This window comes from Egretta garzetta, unplaced genomic scaffold (genome assembly GCF_000687185.1).
Source record: "Egretta garzetta isolate BGI_Z169 unplaced genomic scaffold, ASM68718v1 scaffold340, whole genome shotgun sequence".
NCBI classification, from domain to species: domain Eukaryota; kingdom Metazoa; phylum Chordata; class Aves; order Pelecaniformes; family Ardeidae; genus Egretta; species Egretta garzetta.
Genome location: NW_009258377.1, coordinates 1,583,293 through 1,602,661, shown reverse-complemented (window position 1 = coordinate 1,602,661; position 19,369 = coordinate 1,583,293). Strand labels below are relative to the sequence as shown.

The 19,369-nt window shown below is 39.6% G+C and overlaps 1 protein-coding gene across 1 annotated transcript in view; it reads right to left on the bottom strand.

The window, feature by feature from the left end:
- TOX (thymocyte selection associated high mobility group box) overlaps positions 1-19,369 on the bottom strand; it is a 220,863-nt gene that overhangs the window by 14,515 nt on the left and 186,979 nt on the right. The window contains exon 6 of the mRNA XM_009640323.2: positions 11,410-11,490. Within this exon, the coding sequence (XP_009638618.1) occupies positions 11,410-11,490 (81 nt within the window). The remainder of the gene's footprint in view (positions 1-11,409; positions 11,491-19,369) is intronic.

The following is a 19,369-nucleotide window of genomic DNA, read 5'->3' as shown; positions in this document are numbered from 1 at the left end:
CTGCAAAGGGAAAAAAAGGGACTGTCCCAGCTGTCTCAAGCTATCCATCAGCTTTCTGTATGTTTCACTACCTCCTGATTCAGTGAAAAGCACAACACTTCAGTTTCAGACCAAGTACCTCGCTGTTACTTAGGAAGCTTTAAATCATATGTGATCTGAAGCCACATTGTCCAATATCAGTGTAAAACACATCAATATTATCAGTTACTGGGAATCTTGATAAATGAACCCATTAAATACTATTCTCTAGCATACTGCACTTTCAGCTTTTTCTAAGGCTGGGTCAGAAACACAGATTTTGTAAGTATTGCTGAAGCTAATGAAATAGGTGATGTCAAGTATTTTGGCTTTGTTATGTCGCTTTATTGTCAAATATACCAAGAGCTGCATATAATGCATAGGTCATGCTATTATTTCAGGCACCATTACTGCTTTCACAGATTTGAATGGGCATTGCACTTGTCCAGTACAGCATCAGACAGCCTTAGACAAGGACTTTTATTATGGGTAAAACTAGGAATTAAGAAGGAAGGGATTCGATTAGCCAATATGGGCTTCAAGTGCACACAGTCATGTTCCCTAACTTTGCAGGTTAGAATTCAGTCAATTTTCTCTTGTGTTATCCAAGGAGAAGAGAAGAACAAAGAAATAATTAAAGAAAATCCCTTCTTAATGAATTACTCTGCCCAAACCCAACACAGAAAATTTACATCTCTAATTTTTGGCATGAAGTTACAAGACACAAATCATTTACAGAAATATGCAGTGGAGACCAAAATTACAAATCTGTACGCAAGGGACATCAAACATTGAAGCCTAGTTTCTCCTACATGTGACAAGTTCTTCTACTAGAGATACAGTGAGAAAATCTTTTATCACTACTATCAGAAGTATGGTGGTGTAGACCCACCACTAGAGGGTGACAGAATATTATATTTAGTTAACGGTAGGAAGTGGTATTGTACACATACATTAGTGAATATACACTAGGACCACAAACTCGCTTTTCTTGACAGTCCTTTATGCTTGTTGAGTGGCTGCTACTTATTCTGGAGTTCAGGTCAAAGCCTTACTCTAAATCTTTCAAGTTCTTCATAGGCTAGGCATAGGGTTTCTTATGGACCCGCCTCTCCAGCTCACATCATCATCTAATACTGTTGCCTAAATTAAAAAATATAATCAGAAGGTGAAGACAAAGCAGATTAGGCCAAGGCAATGGAATGCTGCAGAAAAAGTATGACTGCTGTTTAGGCATAACACAAACTGACCTTTTTTTTTTTTTCATGAGAATCTGTTGTTTTACTGAAAAACGAAGAAAAAGAGGGAAGAACATTCTGAGATCCCAATAGAAAGAGAATGAAAGTAGAAGAGTACTAGGGAAAGGAAGGAAACAAAATAAACACTACTGTAACTCTTATGATCATTAATATAATTATATTAATTAAAAGTACTGGTGCATGACCCAGTCCACAAAATTGTTCTAGCTGATTATACTTTCAAGGAAATGTGTGATGATACAGATGAATGATGTTCTTCAGAGAAAGTGTTGAGAGTTGATAATTTTGCAGACAGTTGGGGAAGTGCTGAAACAAGTTCTTCCCCTGCCGTTTTCACCAAACTCATGTCTTTCCTTCTAGTTCTAGAGCAAAGCAAACTTTACCACCCACCTTCTACTTCCCTGTTGTGTGCCAAGACTCCTTATCCATAATTGCCAAATTGAAGAATTACATTAGGTTAAGGGGTTAAGCATTGCTCATCCACTTGTGCTATTCTTTCCTAAGGAGAACTGCCCTGGGACTAATAGTCCTTCTTATCACAGACTTAATTCAGGCACAGGGGAGTTGTCAGCTCTTCGGAGGAAAGTGGCACTGGAATTTCCCTCACCCCAAAACATCCAACCCACTCCTATAGTTGAGAAATGATTTTTGGTACAGACACCCTGCTCAATCTAAGCAGTGTCAGAGAAAACAGCAACAGGCTAGTGATGCCAGCTTGGCATCTCCAAGGCTTCCTTTGGGATATCGTTTTGCTTCCACTTTGAAAAGTCTACAGTTGCACTTGAAACCCTCACCTGTAGATGTGGGTAACCAAACAGCTGTTGAAATCTACACATGGATTTGGATTCCCTTTCTAACTTGTGGCTGCCTCCTGGCTATCATTGGATCTTCTAACCCCACTTCTGTTGAAACAGTAACAGCAGCTGTGTGATTGAAAATAAAGCGAGGACATGTTTTAACATGGCAGTACTCTAAGGGCCTGATCCTTAGACTACTGGATTTAATGGAAAGTCTCTTATTAACTTAAATGGAATTTGGATCAGAGCCCAACACTGTTACTTCAGTATTAATGTCTGGTAGTCCGTTTCATTTTTCATGAAAACCAGGTAGGACCTGGCTAACAGAGGCTAAGAATCATTCCCAATTGATGAGCACTGCTTTTGACTTGTGTTTCTTCAGAAGCATACCTATTAAATACAAGTGCCTATACTTACTTCATTTTGCTTTAACATGTTCATGAAGTTATGTTGCCAGCAAGTAGGACCATATAGATACGTACACACATGTATGTATATGAACGTCTTCAATTTACTTACTGCATACATGCTTTATATTCAGTTTTCCTATCTACTATAGCATATGATACCATAATATATGGGGATTAAAGAAATACTTTTGCAACAATTTCATTCTAGTAAGTAGTGCTCAACTAATATTGCTGTTTGCAATATAAAATCAAAAACTCAGTGTTGTCTCAAAGAAACCACAGTTGTTCAACTTTGAAAAATGGCTTTTTTTCTCATTCTACTGGTTTCACAAAAAATAGTTAATGATCAAAAGCATTTCAGCTAGAGCAATATAATTTCAGTCATTTACTGATCAGCCATTATCAAAATACTTCTTTATTAGCATCAGCAATTAAGCTCCCCTTTATAGTAAAATATGCATAAGATTGTGGAACTGGTGCACATTCAGTAAATGTTCTTGGTACTATTGGATGCCTATGTGTCCTTTAAATACATGCTGAGAGACCTCCGCAAGGCCAAAGACACAAGCCTTAGGGCCAATATGGCCAGCATAAACTTGCTACCAATGCAAACAGCTTTACTTATGGGTAAACATAACGTATTCCAGCCTCAGAAGATTTTTTTACATAGCCAAAATGGTGTAACATAGCTTTATTTAAAATAAGAAACAGGTGCTTCTCTTTAAATGAGAAACAGAGGTTTGGCATCCTCTCTGCACAGACAAGGAACATGTACGATGTGAGTTTCAAAGCCTAGAAAAGAGTTTAACTCAATTCATGTTTTACATGAATCTGTGTCAGAAAACTATGTAGTTGCCACACTGTCCCTCTTCATGACAGTGCAATGTGCACCTCTAGTGACTGGTGTCCCTCCCTGAGCCACGCTGAGGAATTTAACATTTTTTTGGACTCTATGACCCGAATGAAAGTTACATTCAGGTAACAGCAGTGATTATGTCAGCTGGTACGAGGAAGGTCCAGGTTGTGCAGGCTGCGAACAAACTTAGGCGGGCCTGACTCAGCTTTAAATGAGTTCTCTTCAGTACTGTGACATTAAAGAGGTAGATAGAAGGAAATTGGCTGAATATTTATGCAGCTCCTACAAAGCTTACCTAAGCTTAAGTTTGCATCTGCTGTCTTTGCTGTCTCTTTGGTGGAAGGAACATCTTGAATTGTTTATTCCTTCTCTCAGCTTTTCTGTGTTCACATAACCCTCTCTGTTTTTAACGTTTTTGACATTTTAGGTCACTTCCAACCCCAAGCCTGTCCTTGAGAAGAATCCCTTCTTCTAGCCTACACAGGCTCAGTCATTTTTTTAATACACCCTGCGAAGCTGTTTATGAGAGAATGACTCTTTTCCAGCAGTGTTTTCTCTCTCCTGCTTAGCTCTTTAACTCCTTTAGAGATTCCTTTGACTTAACTCTGTTCACTCCGGTAGAGAATTCATATGCATATTTGCAGCGCAGCTGCCTTCCTACCTAAGTCACAAGAGGCTCTTAGCAAATGACGTTTTCTGTTTTGTTAATTCCAGTCACCTATTGCAATAACAACATCTGGGACTCTGGAGAGTTCAGAAGCTTTTTGACACATTCTTGATGTTTCAGAACAAAGGAGTAAGCCATGGGTTGTCATCTATAATTAGCCGAGGTGGCTCAGAAGAACATCTTCAAATCTAAATATACATTTTGTCATCATCTACAGGGGATTGTCATGGATTCATTCAGGGTATGTAAGTAAAAATGGATGTTTTATGAACATAACCTGGGTACATGTGATAAAGGATATGCAACTTTAATTTGATACAAGTGTTTTAATTCCCCAAATGGAAGCACTAGCCTAATAGTGAAATCTAGTTTTATTAACTCACTTCAAAAACAAACACAGGTCCTCTCCAAATCAAAACCTGGCTTCTCTCAAGCTCAAAACATTTCTGACATTTTTGGCAGAAATTATGTGAGAGCATGTCTTGGTTTTTGCACTGCTGAATGTAAAGCTTCACATGATTTAGCCTCAAATCGAATTCATGGCATTAACTTAAATGTAGTTTGCTCTACATTTTCAGCTGCGTAGATAGTTGGCTTCCTTGCTAGACAAGAAGATGGCTGGATTTGTGTTATTATCAGATTAAACAGTTGTTTTATAAATATATATGTTTGCTTACCAGATACTCTGATATATCAAATACTTGCACGTACATAATTTTATTTATGATTCCTTGAAAATTTCTGACTGTATCATAATAACTCCAGAAAGAACGAAAGACCAAGGTTTCACACAAGCATGAAGTACCTGCTGTAAAATCCTTACATTGTAGTTTTCCCAGCTAGGGAATCTAATGTTTAATGGAAAAAAGTAAAAACTGTACGTGCATGTCATCATTCTGGTTTTATTTTGTTATTTTTTTAAGTGAAATATTGCCAAATGCCTTGTAGCACTTTAATAGCTACAAAAAAATAATACAATGCATCAAAGATAACCATATTTTTTATTTATCCTTTCTATGATGCTTTCACTGAGAACAGCCTAAACTGTTTTATGAAATTCCAAAACATCTGCATGGACTGGGGCTAGATAGAATATAAGAATCTGTTGACTCAAAAAGTGGAAACCAGGTGCCTTTCTGCCAGCAGCAGAAGGGATGCTGCTCTCCTTGTACACAACAGCCCACTGATTAAAGCACTGACCAGGAGACATGGCAGTTCAGTTGCCCACTCTGTCAAGAGATAGTCAGAATTTTATTACCAAAAGAAATGTCCTAAACCCCAGCAGCTGCTTATTTCAGGGAGGACTGAGACAGGATGCCAGGCTCCCCTACATCTGAAGTTTGGCCACTATGCAGAAAAGAATTCACTGGGCCACAGAAAACAAATTGTGGAGAGAGCACACCTGCACATCTGCATTTACTTAGGAGTGGGGAGATGCACAATCTGGGAGAGCTGACATTTTTTTGCCTCTTTATATGTTAGGCAAGTGCTCTCACCACATACACATACGAAGTGGGAAACTAACACCAAGTTTACTGTTTTGGGTTTGTTTTGGGGTTTTTGTCTTTTTTGGTTTTTTTTTTTAACATGGTATCCATTTTGCTTTTTACGAGTAGCTCAAATTTTTTCATGTGTATTCACTGCAGTCTTGAGAGACCCGAATTCCTTAGGCTGTTCAACTGTCACAATGCAGGCAGTGTAACAGGTATTTTGGGTGCCTGGAAACTCTCTGGTTACAAACTGCTGTGCTAATGGCATTAAGGCAATGCTAGTCTTATTAGATGTTACCTTTAGGTTTTTTATGAAACATAATTGCAAGGTGGTGGGCTAGGAAAGTTAGGTCTGCCATATACTTCATGAAGCAATTTTACATCTCCAAAGGATTTGCACTGTCCACAAAACTGAAAAATGTCCAATGTGTTTGTTGCAATGTCAAGTGAGGACAACACTTTTACTTAGATACAATGTCAGAGTTTTGAAATATGCTTGAGTCTTTTGAATTTGAATAATATTCTCCTTGCTGAGAGATTTTAGTTTCAGCCATAGCTGCTAAAATATGTCCGCAAGAAACTTGAAGTCGTGTCACTACACAGAGAGAATTAAAGATGAATTTAGCCAGAGAGAACAAAACAGGGAAGAGAAAGCTTCTTTGTACTATTCAAACAGTTAAACCTGCACTGCTATAGTTAATGTACATATACATACCACCTATATGCACATATATATTATGCATATTAAATACAGAATATGCATATATTGGTATATAACTATACGTAGATGCACATATATAACATATGTAAGTCTTTAACATTACCCATATATATCTGTATTAAATATATATATTTGAAAGATGCAGCAAAAACTCTAATGTCAGCCAGAAAAAAGGCTGGTTAAGCTAGAAAAAGTGCTTGTTTTATGAAAAAGTAAAATTGCAATTCACAGCATTTTATGTAATGCTGTACAAATTACCAGATACCAGAGACTGCATTTCTGGACCTGAACAGTACTAAAAGTTGCAACTAAGGGCAAATATAAAGACACTTGTTTACAAGGCAAAGGCTTAGTCAGTACTATCAGCAATATGGCAATCTGCATAGCAGAAGAGATAATGCTTTGTAATGTGATTTTTACTTTACATATCAATTCCTACACACATGAACAAACTCAAAACCAGCCCCATTAATTTCAATCATTATAAAAAAGGAGACAATTCAGGAAATAAACTGATAAATTAAACAGGGATTAATGCATAACTGACATATTTACACAATCATATGTTTACCTTATTTACTGGGTGGTAGCTCAGTTTTATAAAGACATCACTAAAGCATTTAAAAGTGTAGTAGGGATGGGCTGGCAATCCTGTTACCGGAGTTGCTGGTGACACTTCCACCCTTTTCAGTTATGATTTGTCAAATAACACAGCCTAAAATTATACATACGAGGTCTGTGAGTGACTTCTGTGTGTGCGTGACAAACTCCAACCAGAACTGCTCAGCTTTGTCAAGAATGCACCCAGAGGAAAGCACCATACACCTCCCCAAAAATTTGGGTGCCCTTCCTTAAGATACAATGGAAGAGGGACTTGAACTCTGGAAGGAACAATGATAGATTGTGTCAAAGATTAATATCTCATCTTCCCATGAAATGACACTCCAATTTATAAACGTGTATCAACTGAGAAAGCAGCTGAGACTATTCCTCCATGTGGGCTTTCCCAGTACTGGTTGCCCTCTATGATGAAGATGAAGAGCAGGTGGTCTGTCCCTCACATTCATCTCCAGTTTCCTTCACTATGCACCCATGGCTATGATTGTATGAAGGAGAAGTCAGAATGCAGAGGACAAGAGGAAAACTAGGAAAAAACTGTATGAAGCAAAGGATTGCTGTTGGGGAGAAGGAAGGGAAGGGAAGGGAAGGGAAGGGAAGGGAAGGGAAGGGAAGGGAAGGGAAGGGAAGGGAAGGGAAGGGAAGGGAGAAAAGCAGAGCAAAGGGGGCGAAGGGCTGAGTATCATGGAGAAGCCCACCATCCCTACATGACACTCCACTCTCACCCCAGAGCTTGGGATGGAAAGCCACATCCCTGAACCTCCTTGTTCTGCTGTCAGGCAGAGGCTAAGAAATCTTCCAGCAAAAGGAGATTTACCCCATTTCTCTTCAATCTTCTATTCTGACTATTCCAGCAACTCAAACGGCCAAGATGGGTGCAGTGAATTCAACTCCCGAGTCTGGTCTACTCAGGTATAATACGGCATATGTCCATTCTTTTGCTTTTCAGAAAAATGAAGACTTGCAAAGAAATGCAGAAAAACATACACAAAGACTCACATACAAGCCCTACACTCACTAGTTGTTTAAAAACTGGTAGTACTTCCTGAAAAAAAGTGTCAGAATCAGTGTTCAAAAGTTAGGAAACTGGTAGAGCAGCTGCTTTGGAAGGTGTGAGGAACCTGTTGAACGGAAGACAGGGGACCTGAGCAGCACTCTTGCCTGTTTGTGCCTGCCTCTTCCCACCAGCAGAGTCCTCTGGGAGGGGAGAAGGAAGAAAGCTTGTAATTGGGCAACTCCTATCATTTGAATAGCAAGAGGATGTCCTAATGTGATGTGAAGCACAACTGAACATCTCATAGCTGCCAGCCAGCTGACCGTGAACTCATTGGAGCTCTGCTATAAACATGACCGTTTAATAATATTGGTCAAACACTCTAAAAAAATGAAGTTCTAGATGTCCCAAGCAGGAGACCCAAAATAAATTACTGAAAACCTGATTTCAGAATGATGTTTGTGTTTGAAAACATGGACAATGCAAACTTCCTGCTCCAGATTATTACTGAGAATTTCTTTACACTAAAACGCTGCTGGGATGAGCAGCACAGAAAACGCTATGAAGAAGCAAGGTTAAACAACATGCAGTAAATACAACACAGGAGCTCCCAAGGTGAACACCTGATTATAAGCATATGAAATGAGACTCACACGGAGTGCAGTTGTCCTGGTTTCGGCTAATTAATTTTCTTCCTAGTAGCTGGCATAGTGCTGTGTTTTGGATTCAGTACTAGAAGAATGTTGATAACACCCTGACGTTTTAGTTGTTGCTGAGCAGGGCTTACACCAGTCAAGGACTTTTCAGCTCCCCCTGCTCTGCCAGGTGCACAAGGAGCTGGGAGGGGGCACAGCCAGGACAGCTGACCCCAACAGGCCAAAGGACTATTCCAGACCATATGGCATCATACTCAGTATATAAGCTGGGGGGGAGTTGGCCAGGGGGCCACTGCTTGGGGCTGGCTGGGCATCGGTTGGTGAGTGGTTGCATCACTTGGGTTTCCTGGGGTTTTGTTCTTTTTTTGTTTGTCTGTTTGTTGTTGTTTTCCTTTTCACTACGTAATTGTTGGTTTTGTTATTATTATTAATAATAGTAATTTAAATTATTAAACTGTTCTTATCTCAACCCAGAAGTTTTCCTACTTTTGCTCTTTTGATTCTCTCCCCCATTCCACCAGGGGGAAAGGAGGGTGAGTGAGTGGCTGTGTGGTGCTTAGTTGCTGGCTGGGGTTAAACCCCACGACAGCAGTATAAAGTATAAACCACACCACGTGAGCAAATAATTATTATTGCATTAAAGCATTTTTGGAACAGGTATGTTACTTTTGGCATGTCTGAACTTTTGAGAATGAGGTCTTGGAATCTTAGGAATATTCTCTAAAAGTAGCTTCTATGGATGATAATATAACATAGGGACATAAAAGACGAGATGGACTCCAAACAATCTTAATAATGTATTATATATATCTCTTCATGGTTACATGCCTGTCTAAAGAACTACAACTCTTCTGGTGCCATATAAATATTTAATAATGACAATTTAGAATATACTGATATAATATTACATCTGGGTATTTTACATCCTTATTGCGAAATGGACTTGCTTTAGTTACATTCCAGCTCTGTTGGACTCATTGAGCATGTTCATGAGAGGAAGCAATTAGTACTTAGCTTCATTAAGTTTATATTTTGATACTTTCCACACTAAAGGAAAACATTACATTATGGGTAGAATTTAAATAATTGCTTAGAAGTTAAGAAAATGCTTCAGTGCTTTTCTGACTAAAACCAAATTTAAATATATGCACAAATGGCTTGATGCACTGAACTGATCAACAATCTTTTAAACTTTTCTAGAAACAAACCTTATAAAATGCCATAATATACTATTTTCTCTTTCCAACCCTCCCCCAAAAATAAAAATATAATTTTTTATATGTGCCATTTCAAAAATAAGCTATATAGAGTGTTTTGTAAACAGTCCATGATGTGCTGAATAATGACATCCAAGTTATTTTCACAAGTGAAAAGTTGGCTTCATGCATTTCTTCAGAACTTATTGGAATATTTTGAGCTTTTTAGACCTATCTTTTGCCAGTAAGCAGGCTATTTAAAAAAAAATAAATAATTTTTTTGTGTGCACATGGTACCCTTTCTGAAGGCAATGAGTATTTCTAGAATCAAACAGCCCTAAGGCAGAAATGAAAGGTACCCTGTAAATCACTTTAACTAAATACACTAGTATTTATGATGGTAGCTATGAAATTAAAATGCGTAAGACACAACCCCCAAAAATTATTGAGGTAACACCCATGTTTCAGACTTTTAAATTCAGAACACTGACCAAATACTAACATAATGTAGAAAGATGCATGAAAAGTCCTGTATGGATAATCATATAGTCTTTCCCTGCAAATGTGTACAAATCAATATAATATACAGACAAGTATAGTCCAGGACCCCAAAAAACATTTAGAACTAACAAAAAGTTCTGCTCATGTCATATATGCCAGTTCTTCATATAGCCATCTTTACCTCTAAAATTAATTTTATTTATGTAAGAACAAATATCTAAATATAGATTGTAGGATAGATTGTAAGATAGATTGTAGATATTGTAAGAACAATACCTAAATTTGTTTTGACAGACCCAAACCAAGTGATTCTAACTTGTCTGATTCTGAAGCTGCTCGATCAGTTTTTCACATTGACACAGTGCAGTAATTTCACATTCTTCTGTGTATTTTAAAGTCTATTACAAATTTTAAAGCATCTAGTACAAAATTATGGGCACTAAGAATGTTTGTATAAATCAGTTTTGAAAATTGCTACTAGCTGTGTACTGGGGATAGACTGGCACATTCCAGTACAAGAGGAACAGGTTGCCCAGAGAGGTAGTGGAGGCCCCATCCCTGGAAGCATTCAAGGCCAGGTTGGACGGGACTCTGAGCAACCTGATCTAGTTAGCGGTGTCCCTGCTCCTGCAGGGGGGTTGGACTAGGTGACCTCTAGGGGTCCCTTCCAACCCAAAACATTCTATGATGCTATGATTCTATGATAAGAGCCTTACAGTGACCTATGCGGTGCTCACACAAATTGCTTGGTGGATGTAAAATGGAAATTTACATTTTCCTATGAAAATTTGCTATGTGAGCTAAGCTTGACTTTTTCTGTATTGCAATCGCAAGGTAAAAAGCAGTACTTAAAAAACCCTGGAATCAAAACCAGGCATTTTGGGCAATGATGTGGGTTTTTTCCCTTCTAGGTAGAACAGGGACTGCCTGGCATGGCACGTTTGTGATATTGAGGTCTTTTTACAGGTATCTCCTTCCTCTGTTGAACTGTGATGATACTCCCAGCCTGGAGAAGAGCTGTCTCTTTGACCAGAAGGGAAAGGATATCTTTTCATAAAGAGATCACTGTGTTTATTGAGCATTTTCACCTTAAACCTAAGTTTAAGGTGATAACAAACAAGACTATTTGCACTAAATACTACGGTGCTCAGCACCATATAAACGCTGAAGATGGTTTGCAATATGTCACTATATATATGTGTGTATGTATATACATTATGTGTTACCTTGGATACAAGGCTTGCTCTGTAGGCAGCTAACTGCTTCAGATATTCCTTCTTGGCAGCTTCAGTTTTCTTTTTGTATACCTAAAAACAAAGAGTGTCACATTGGTAAATTAATCTGGTTTTGTTGTTATATATCACCGGTGTGTCTCATGCATCTTCATAAAGTCTTTCTAAGTAAACAGCCTTTCCTCCTCATATTGCTTAAAGACTGAAATAATAAACATCAAATATTTTAAAGAAAATATTTTTCCAACTGTGAAACATCCAGCAGTACTGAGAAAACAATACCCCTCATAGCATCTCAGGTTTAATTGTTCAAAGTGAAGCGTGGGGCGTACTTGCAAATGGGACCTTTAGGGGCGTGGGCCTCTCCACTGGCTTCCACTTGTGAGATGAGTTAAAACCCTCTGGGGAAGATGAGAATGCGCAGAAAGGCATCTGAGCTAAATGGAGGAGATCAGCCAAGAGGCTTTCTCTCTTCCCTGGATAAACTGTTGGGGGCAGTCAAAGAAGCTTCATGGAGCTGCTAAGGATAATAAATCACGTTAGTCATTATTCCAGTCTTGATCCCATATCGGTCTAATTAACTTCCCAGGAGCACGGATCTATTTCTGTACATTTCTCTCAACTCACCAAATTATTTTAAATGTGGCATGTGCACAATGTCATAATAGATTGAAGAGCTTGGAGAATCACTTCAATTTTACCCAAATTTCAAGATCAAAGATTATCTGCAGGATTAGGCAGGACCTCATAGCACTACAGTAACATGAGCTTAGAAAAGCATACGTAGATACTTAGGGTTGAAAGTTTTCAGGAGGAGAACCAGTTTCTGACCCATGGTGCCTAGCTAATGACTTGCTGTTAGCCATGTCAGTGACAGATTCAGGAACAAGTCAGCATTTCTCTTTGCAAATAGTATCACAAGTTTCTCACCAATTCATGGTTTTGTTGGGTTTTTTTAATAAAGGATAGACTTAGGAGCTATGCAAGCATCTTGGCTTCATGTGACTATGCAGGATTGACTCCTAGCCTTCTGTGTCACAGGGAAAAGCTTAAAAACGATCCAAATGGAAGGTTTAAATGTAAGGGAGACAAATAAAGGGAAAGTTTTGGGGTTTTTTTTATTTTTAATTGCTGTTATATTTCACAATTTTTAAGTCACATGCCCGGGCCAGAGATCAATTCACGTGTTTGTGGGCATTTGGGATTCACAATATTACACAAAATGGAACTGCAGCTTTGAGTCTCTGCTTTCCTTTGAGTCCACTTCCCCAGTCAAGTGCACAGCCTGGGCACCTGCAGAAAGCCTCCATGAAGACAGGAAAAATTGCCCACCTTCCTCCTCCCACTCCACACTGCCTAGTTAACTGGGCTAATTGATTCAAAGGTAAAAAAGATGGGCAAAGCCATTTATGACAATTTTGGGGTGTTCTCCTGAATGCCACAGCTGAAAACCACACACGTACATCTCCTCCCCAGAAGGATAAACTTTATGAAACTTTAAAGGGATCTCTTTTGATCTTCCAATGCTCTAGTGAAACCAGCAGTCCCGTAATGGAGAGGACTTGGCAGCACAAAGTGTGTGCTCAGAGGACAATGCAGTTGCAGACTACAAAGTGAGAGTGGTAGTGTCAGGCTGGAAGGATCCAGTACACCACCATTTTTATAAAGAATGTGCTCATGAAACATGTTTTTGTTTCACTGAGGCTTTGCTTTCAGAGATAGAACAAACCTCAGATACGGGCTGGCAAAACTCAGAGGCTGCCTAAAAGGATTAAAGGTTTTGCTTCCCAGGGAAGCAAAAGATCATAATGGAAACAGAGAAGTCTTAGGCTTCTAAAATTGTAAATATAAAGACAGAGAGGAAAAAAGATTGGTTTTAGCTGTGCAACTGTATCTGTGCGCCCTTGTAATTTCTCCAGATTAAGATAAATATATAGTGTTGGCTGATCTCCTATTGTTTTGCAAAAAAAATGGTAGCAATTTGCTTTTTAAGTTGTAATCGCTTGTGATTATTAGGGAAATGTACTGTTTGTTTTGAGAATGAATAAAAAATTAGTCAACAATCTGTTCCTAGCTGCTAAAATGAATTTAGCTTGACCTACAGAACAAAGACTAAGTTATACCGCTTTGTACATTGCAATGCCTCTGCATCATTCTGATAGCTAGTTTAAAAAACAGAGCTGAACAAAGAATTTTACACAGAATAATGATCTTCAAAAGATCATGTATCTACTGCTTCCACATTGGGTTTTATTTTGCATTACACAAATATAAAAAATATACAGTCCTGCTGTGCTCTTACAGTCACAGCATATTGAAAGAGTCCTCTGGGACCCGACTTTTCCCTCAAATAATCATATTGCACAAGGTTAACTCAGTAATATGAAGCTAACAACAATTCTGTAAATCTCCATCTAAAACATCACTACTTCACTGGAATGTCATCATACAGCTGTTTGTTTGGGTTTTTTTTATTTCCTTATTATTTCCTGCCCATACATCTACCATGTTCAGTGTACACATCCTCTCGCCCTCTTTTCTTGGGTCTTCTGCTGAGCCAATAATAGCCACATGAACACCATGTCATCCATGGTAATAGAAACATTAAACATGTAATAGAAGGTCATTATAGTAAAAAGTCCTTAATGGATGGGGAAAGGTTTTTGATGACCCCAGCCTGCTTTGATGTTTTGCATTGGCCGGAATGGTCCCCACAGGCTGGCTTGTCTGGACGGTGGTCAGCTCACCCCATTTCATCCTTGTAGGGGCATTGGCATGTCCTCCGAGGACAACAGCTTGAGCTCTCACTGTCTATACGTTGTTGTCCTTTTGAAGATGCCCACTGTTTAGGTCAGCATAGGAGTGGGTCAGTGATCCTCACACTAGTTTTGGAAAATCTGATTGGTCCTGGCTTATACTAAAAATTAGGGTAAGTTCTGCCTGTCTGGAGAGTTGTTAATTTTCATGAGTAACAACAAGGTCTGTCTGTCAATATTTTTCTCTATGGCAAATGAATGTGGCCCTGGCAGTGGGTACCAGTTCACTGACTTTGTGCTAGACTGGACTTGTACTGGGGGCTTATGAAGGCAGGACAAGTGGGGAGCCTCCTCAGCATTTGTAGCAGCACCTCAAACAGGTATGAGCAAGTCAGCTGCCCCTCCCTGCCGCTTTTTTTTTTTTTTTTGCAGCTGTGGGAATTTTTAGCCCTCAGGCTTAAATAGTTTTGAGTTGCAGTAAGTATAACAGAGTTGCATCCTTGCAGCACATTTGGGGAGGAAAAAGGCTTGTGTTGTCATTCAAGTGTGCTCTAGAAAATGGCTGAAGCTCTTTTGACTTTCATGCTTAATACAGTGCCAAATTTTGAAACACATCATTTCCAGTAATATTTAACATTATTCCAGTAACAAGAAGCAGGCTTCTGTTCTGTTGCTTATCTATAGTGTATAGTGGCAACATTTAATTTTATTTTTAACATCTCAGAAATCTCTTATAAGGTCATTTTCCCCTTCTCTGTCAAGCAAGCAACAATTATTAAATAAGTAACTTGACAGGAGCATTTACTTATGGAATTAAGTAATTTCTAGCTTGCTTTAATTCAATTAACATGATAATTGAATGTCAACTGATTGTCATTCAGGCAGTAAAGGCCCATTCTGATTCACCAGCAGATTTGTTTCCTTACACAATATTTTATTTTCTATATTGTTCCAGCTGTGGAAATTGAATGTTGGCAAAAACCCCATCATTTCTGTATATGCAGGATAGGTCAGCTTAATTTATTCTTATTCTCTTCAGCTTGTTATAGAAACCCCAAAACACCAAGATTACATTCATTTGTCTAGAAATGGAAGCTGCTGGCATTGTTTTCCTACTGTGCTTCACGAATACAAATTTACACAGCATAATACACAGGTTCTTAGTTTATTATTTAATTACATTTCCAAAGCGCACCCAGTAAGGTAGCTTCAAGTTCCCTTACAGTGTTTAGGAAAGCATGCAGCAACGTTGAAGAAGATACTTTCCAAAAGGGGTAAGTATGAAACTCTACATTGTGCATGTAAGTATGTAAGATAGATAGCGTTTGAATTAGGCCACTGGGGAAAATGAATGCCCTGGGCTCCCCCACTGGCAATGTTACAGCCTGGTACCAGCCCCCAGGCCATTGCAATGACCATAGGTGTGAGCTACCAGTGCTGTAGCAGCTCACATAGAGGGCTGAACTATTTTTATTAACATCCTTAAACTGACTGCCCCAGAGTTTCATTTGGAGATAGAAGGGTTGTGGGTTATATGGTTAGCCACAAGCACTCACAAATGCTAGATTTACCAAATTAAAACCACAGTAAAATATCTGCACTTCTGTTTTATGATGCCCACTTCTGGTCATGTTTTTTATACGTTTCAACTGCTGCTTAGTTCTTGTCTTCCTGGATCATAAATTCCTTGAGGCAGGCTTTGCGTCTCCTGTGCTCTTCTACATGTTCGATACTATGAAACTCGGTCACTGATATATATAACTGAAATATACGTGCAGTGCCTTGAGCCAGGTTTTTGTTCTGGTTAGTCATCTTTTCCCAGTGAACCTCCTCTCAAACCTGCTACTGGTGGATTATCAAGATATCACAACGCACTACTCAGCAGGACTCCTACTCTCTCCTGTGTGGCTTGCACCCTTGTTCCCTTAGGGGAACAGATCTTCCTTCCCCGAGTCATCATCACAAGAGCCAAAACAGGCACTGAAACGTCTGCAAACATGTCCTCCGTTTTGGATAGCAGGTGCTAATGGAAGAAGGCACCAGTGACTACAGTCTCTTTTGATACCAGAGACTCGGAGACAGTGAGTTAAACTGACTGATGCTCTTAGGAGAAAAAGAGACTTTCAGAATTTGTGCCTCATGGTAGTCTGAAAAAGCTTTCTGTCTCCTAGCTGACAAAGCACATTACGAAGAACCATGCTACTTCCCTGGCTTTGCCTAAATAGCTGGTACGAGGATGACAAAGAAGGGGAAGTTTTCAGTTTATCTTGTGGATGTCTCCTTAGAGCTGACACTTGCAAGCAAGTTATATTTGCCTTTTTAAAATGATGGAAAGGTGCCCACATTTGTTTTGATGGAAGTGTTCCATAACCCCCAAAAAATAGTATATGCAAAAATAGCAAATCAAAAAGCAACATGACCGATTTTGTCTTTTTGGTCTCTGCAGTGTTATTACCCACGGGAGTCTCATTTTCACAGGCTACAGTTACAGAAATGGCATCTGATAAAATACAGTAGGCTGCAATCCAGAATTAAATTCCACATTCAGATTGTCGTTCCTGGCCCTTACATACCTCGGCTCATAGAGAAAACTTGTATTTTTTCCAAGTGGGAGACGTATCTCTAATTTTAATCTTCTGATTTTGCAGCAAAGGCACCTAGAGCTGAACACACTCATCTAAAATATGGAGACAGATATTCCCACAGCAGTCAGAAAAAAAATCCTCAGAATTGCTTAATGGATACTGAAATATGTTACCATTTGATTTTTAATCTAGGTACATACAGTAACAGAAAGAGGCCCAGGGCTAGCTATATGGCTCAGCAGTCTCTGACTGTAGAGCATGAAAAAGACACTGATGACATATTAGAGGCTTAGGGGAAAGAATTCAGTCTTTCTGGCGTGCAGGGGAAAGATCACAGGCCAAATTCAGCTCTAGCACAAACAGTGAGACTCGACGGAGATCGCTGGAAATTGCAGCCATTTGTGCCAGGCCTAAATTTGACCTTACAGCCTTGATGCTTGCAGCTTGCAGGAGTGGGACTGCACATTTTATCAGAAGCATGTTGGATGAAAGTTGGGTACAAAACAAACGACACTAAACATATGATTTATGTGGTGATTATTTGCACTTGCTGCTATTCTTTTGTTTTTTGAAAATAAGGATGTGAGCCTGAATGGAGCATAATAATTGGGCCTAAATCCAGTTTCGTACGTAAATGATTTAAAGCCATGTTCCTATTGAGCTTGAATGTATGCATAAAGGGTGGGGAAGAAGAATGAACAGAAAATTGAGGCTATTATTTATGCATGTTGCTGCAGCAGCACTTGGAATCCAGGGTCCTTTTGGCCCAGCTCCTTCCAAGTACAACAAGAAGGTGAAGAGCAGTTAAAATCTGTGTCTGCTGTATGCAGCAAACGGACACTAGAAATTCATCCCAGGCAGGGGGTGTCTGATGTTCCCCACAATTTCAGTGCTCCTGGGAGACTGCAGGAAGACCAAGCTGCTAGGTGGGCTGGGCAGGAGGCCAGCAGAAGATAGCCTGTATTACCCTATGAAGAGTAATATATGCAACTCCTATGGTCACCTACATTAATTTTACTTTTTTTTGCATCAGAGGGGAAGGTTTCCCATCCCGAGTGCTCAGCCCAGCTCCGGATGGGGGAGGGAGGTGCCAGCTGCCAGAAGTCCTGCAGCAAAAAGGCATTGCAGAGAGGGGGCCCGACACGGCCCCCTTCTGAAGTCAGTGGAAATTAAAGGGTTTAAGGTCTGGCCCTGTGGAAACCAGGTCAATAAAACAATCTGAAGATATAAAGTTATATGCATGTACATATATATACACAGACATGAGTTTGTATCTGTGTGCATGCGTGCCTATTCTTGGCCCGTTTGTGTTCCGGCTCATTAAGCCCAGCTGCTTGCAGAGGAAGGGAGAAGGAGCAGACACCAGGGCGAGGAGCAGTTGTTTTAAAGTCTCAAAGGGTAGAGATGCAATTTCAGTAGAGAAATTTGACACGAGAAACAGTGGATCTCCAAAGGATGCCTAAGGTGCAAGACTGGTAAAAGCCACTTTGCCAGTGCAGGTAGCTGGGAGGGGAGGTATAAGTTTGCTGGCTGTTGTGCCTATTCCCAAATCCATTTTGCTTGTAATTCACTTTGGCAATGTGCACACACAGATGTGCCTTCGCTTCCTATTCTCATTTACAAAAATAAAACAAAGCTAAATTTAAACCTTGCGTGGTTGTTTATCCACTAAACTGAAGGTACATTCTCATCCTCTTACACGTGTGTTAAAGTTACTCCTTGGAGATTGCTTCATTATAATAATAATAATAAAAAGGTCCTTTTTAAAGGAGGAACGAGATATAGATAAACAAGTATCTGTGCGAGTATATAAGCATATATAAAAAGTGAACAAACTGTACATTTATGTTTTCAAAATGCTACTGACTACCTTGACCTGACGGCCTGCGTATCCTCTGGAGCTATTTCAGCATCCACGCTGCAGTGCCCTTGAACTGTCTGATGGCCCCACACCAGGCACCCCACATGCACGGCCATGCAACAGCAACGCGATGGCTCTTCCACCCATGGAATGAGCTCATTTGTGACATCAAGCAATGGGACAGCAACATGGCATCACACCCTGGAAGGGAGGAGGAGCCAGGTGAGGCGTCCCCAGAGGCCAGGCAGAGCCAAGGCCTCCTGAAACATCAGCCTTGGATCCATTTTGATCTGACTTGTGGTGTCTCATGTCACGAGAGCTGCTTTGGAGATATGAAGTGCTGGCCAGCCTTACTTCTGAAGCCCCTCCTGATCTACCTGATTCATCCCAGCACTGGATAATGTGCTGCTACATCTAAAACTCCCTGGTGACTGAAAGAGAAACTTATAAAACACTCTTTGTTATTTTTCATGTCCAAATCAGCCTGGGTTATTTTTAGTGACCAAAATAGAAACCCTTGCAAGCTTGTGGGTTATAGTGCAAATGGTAACAGTATCACAAACGTTGACACTAATGCAGGAGGACTTCAATTTACTTAAGTATCGGTAACATACAATCCAAGTTCCATCAGATGTTAAAGAACTGGAGCTTTTATCTAGTGGGTCTTTGAGCACCAATGAGGAGTAAATGATTTGATTTTGTAAGCTCTGAGGATTTGTCAGCTGCCTCATAAGTATAATTCTGGCTTTTCA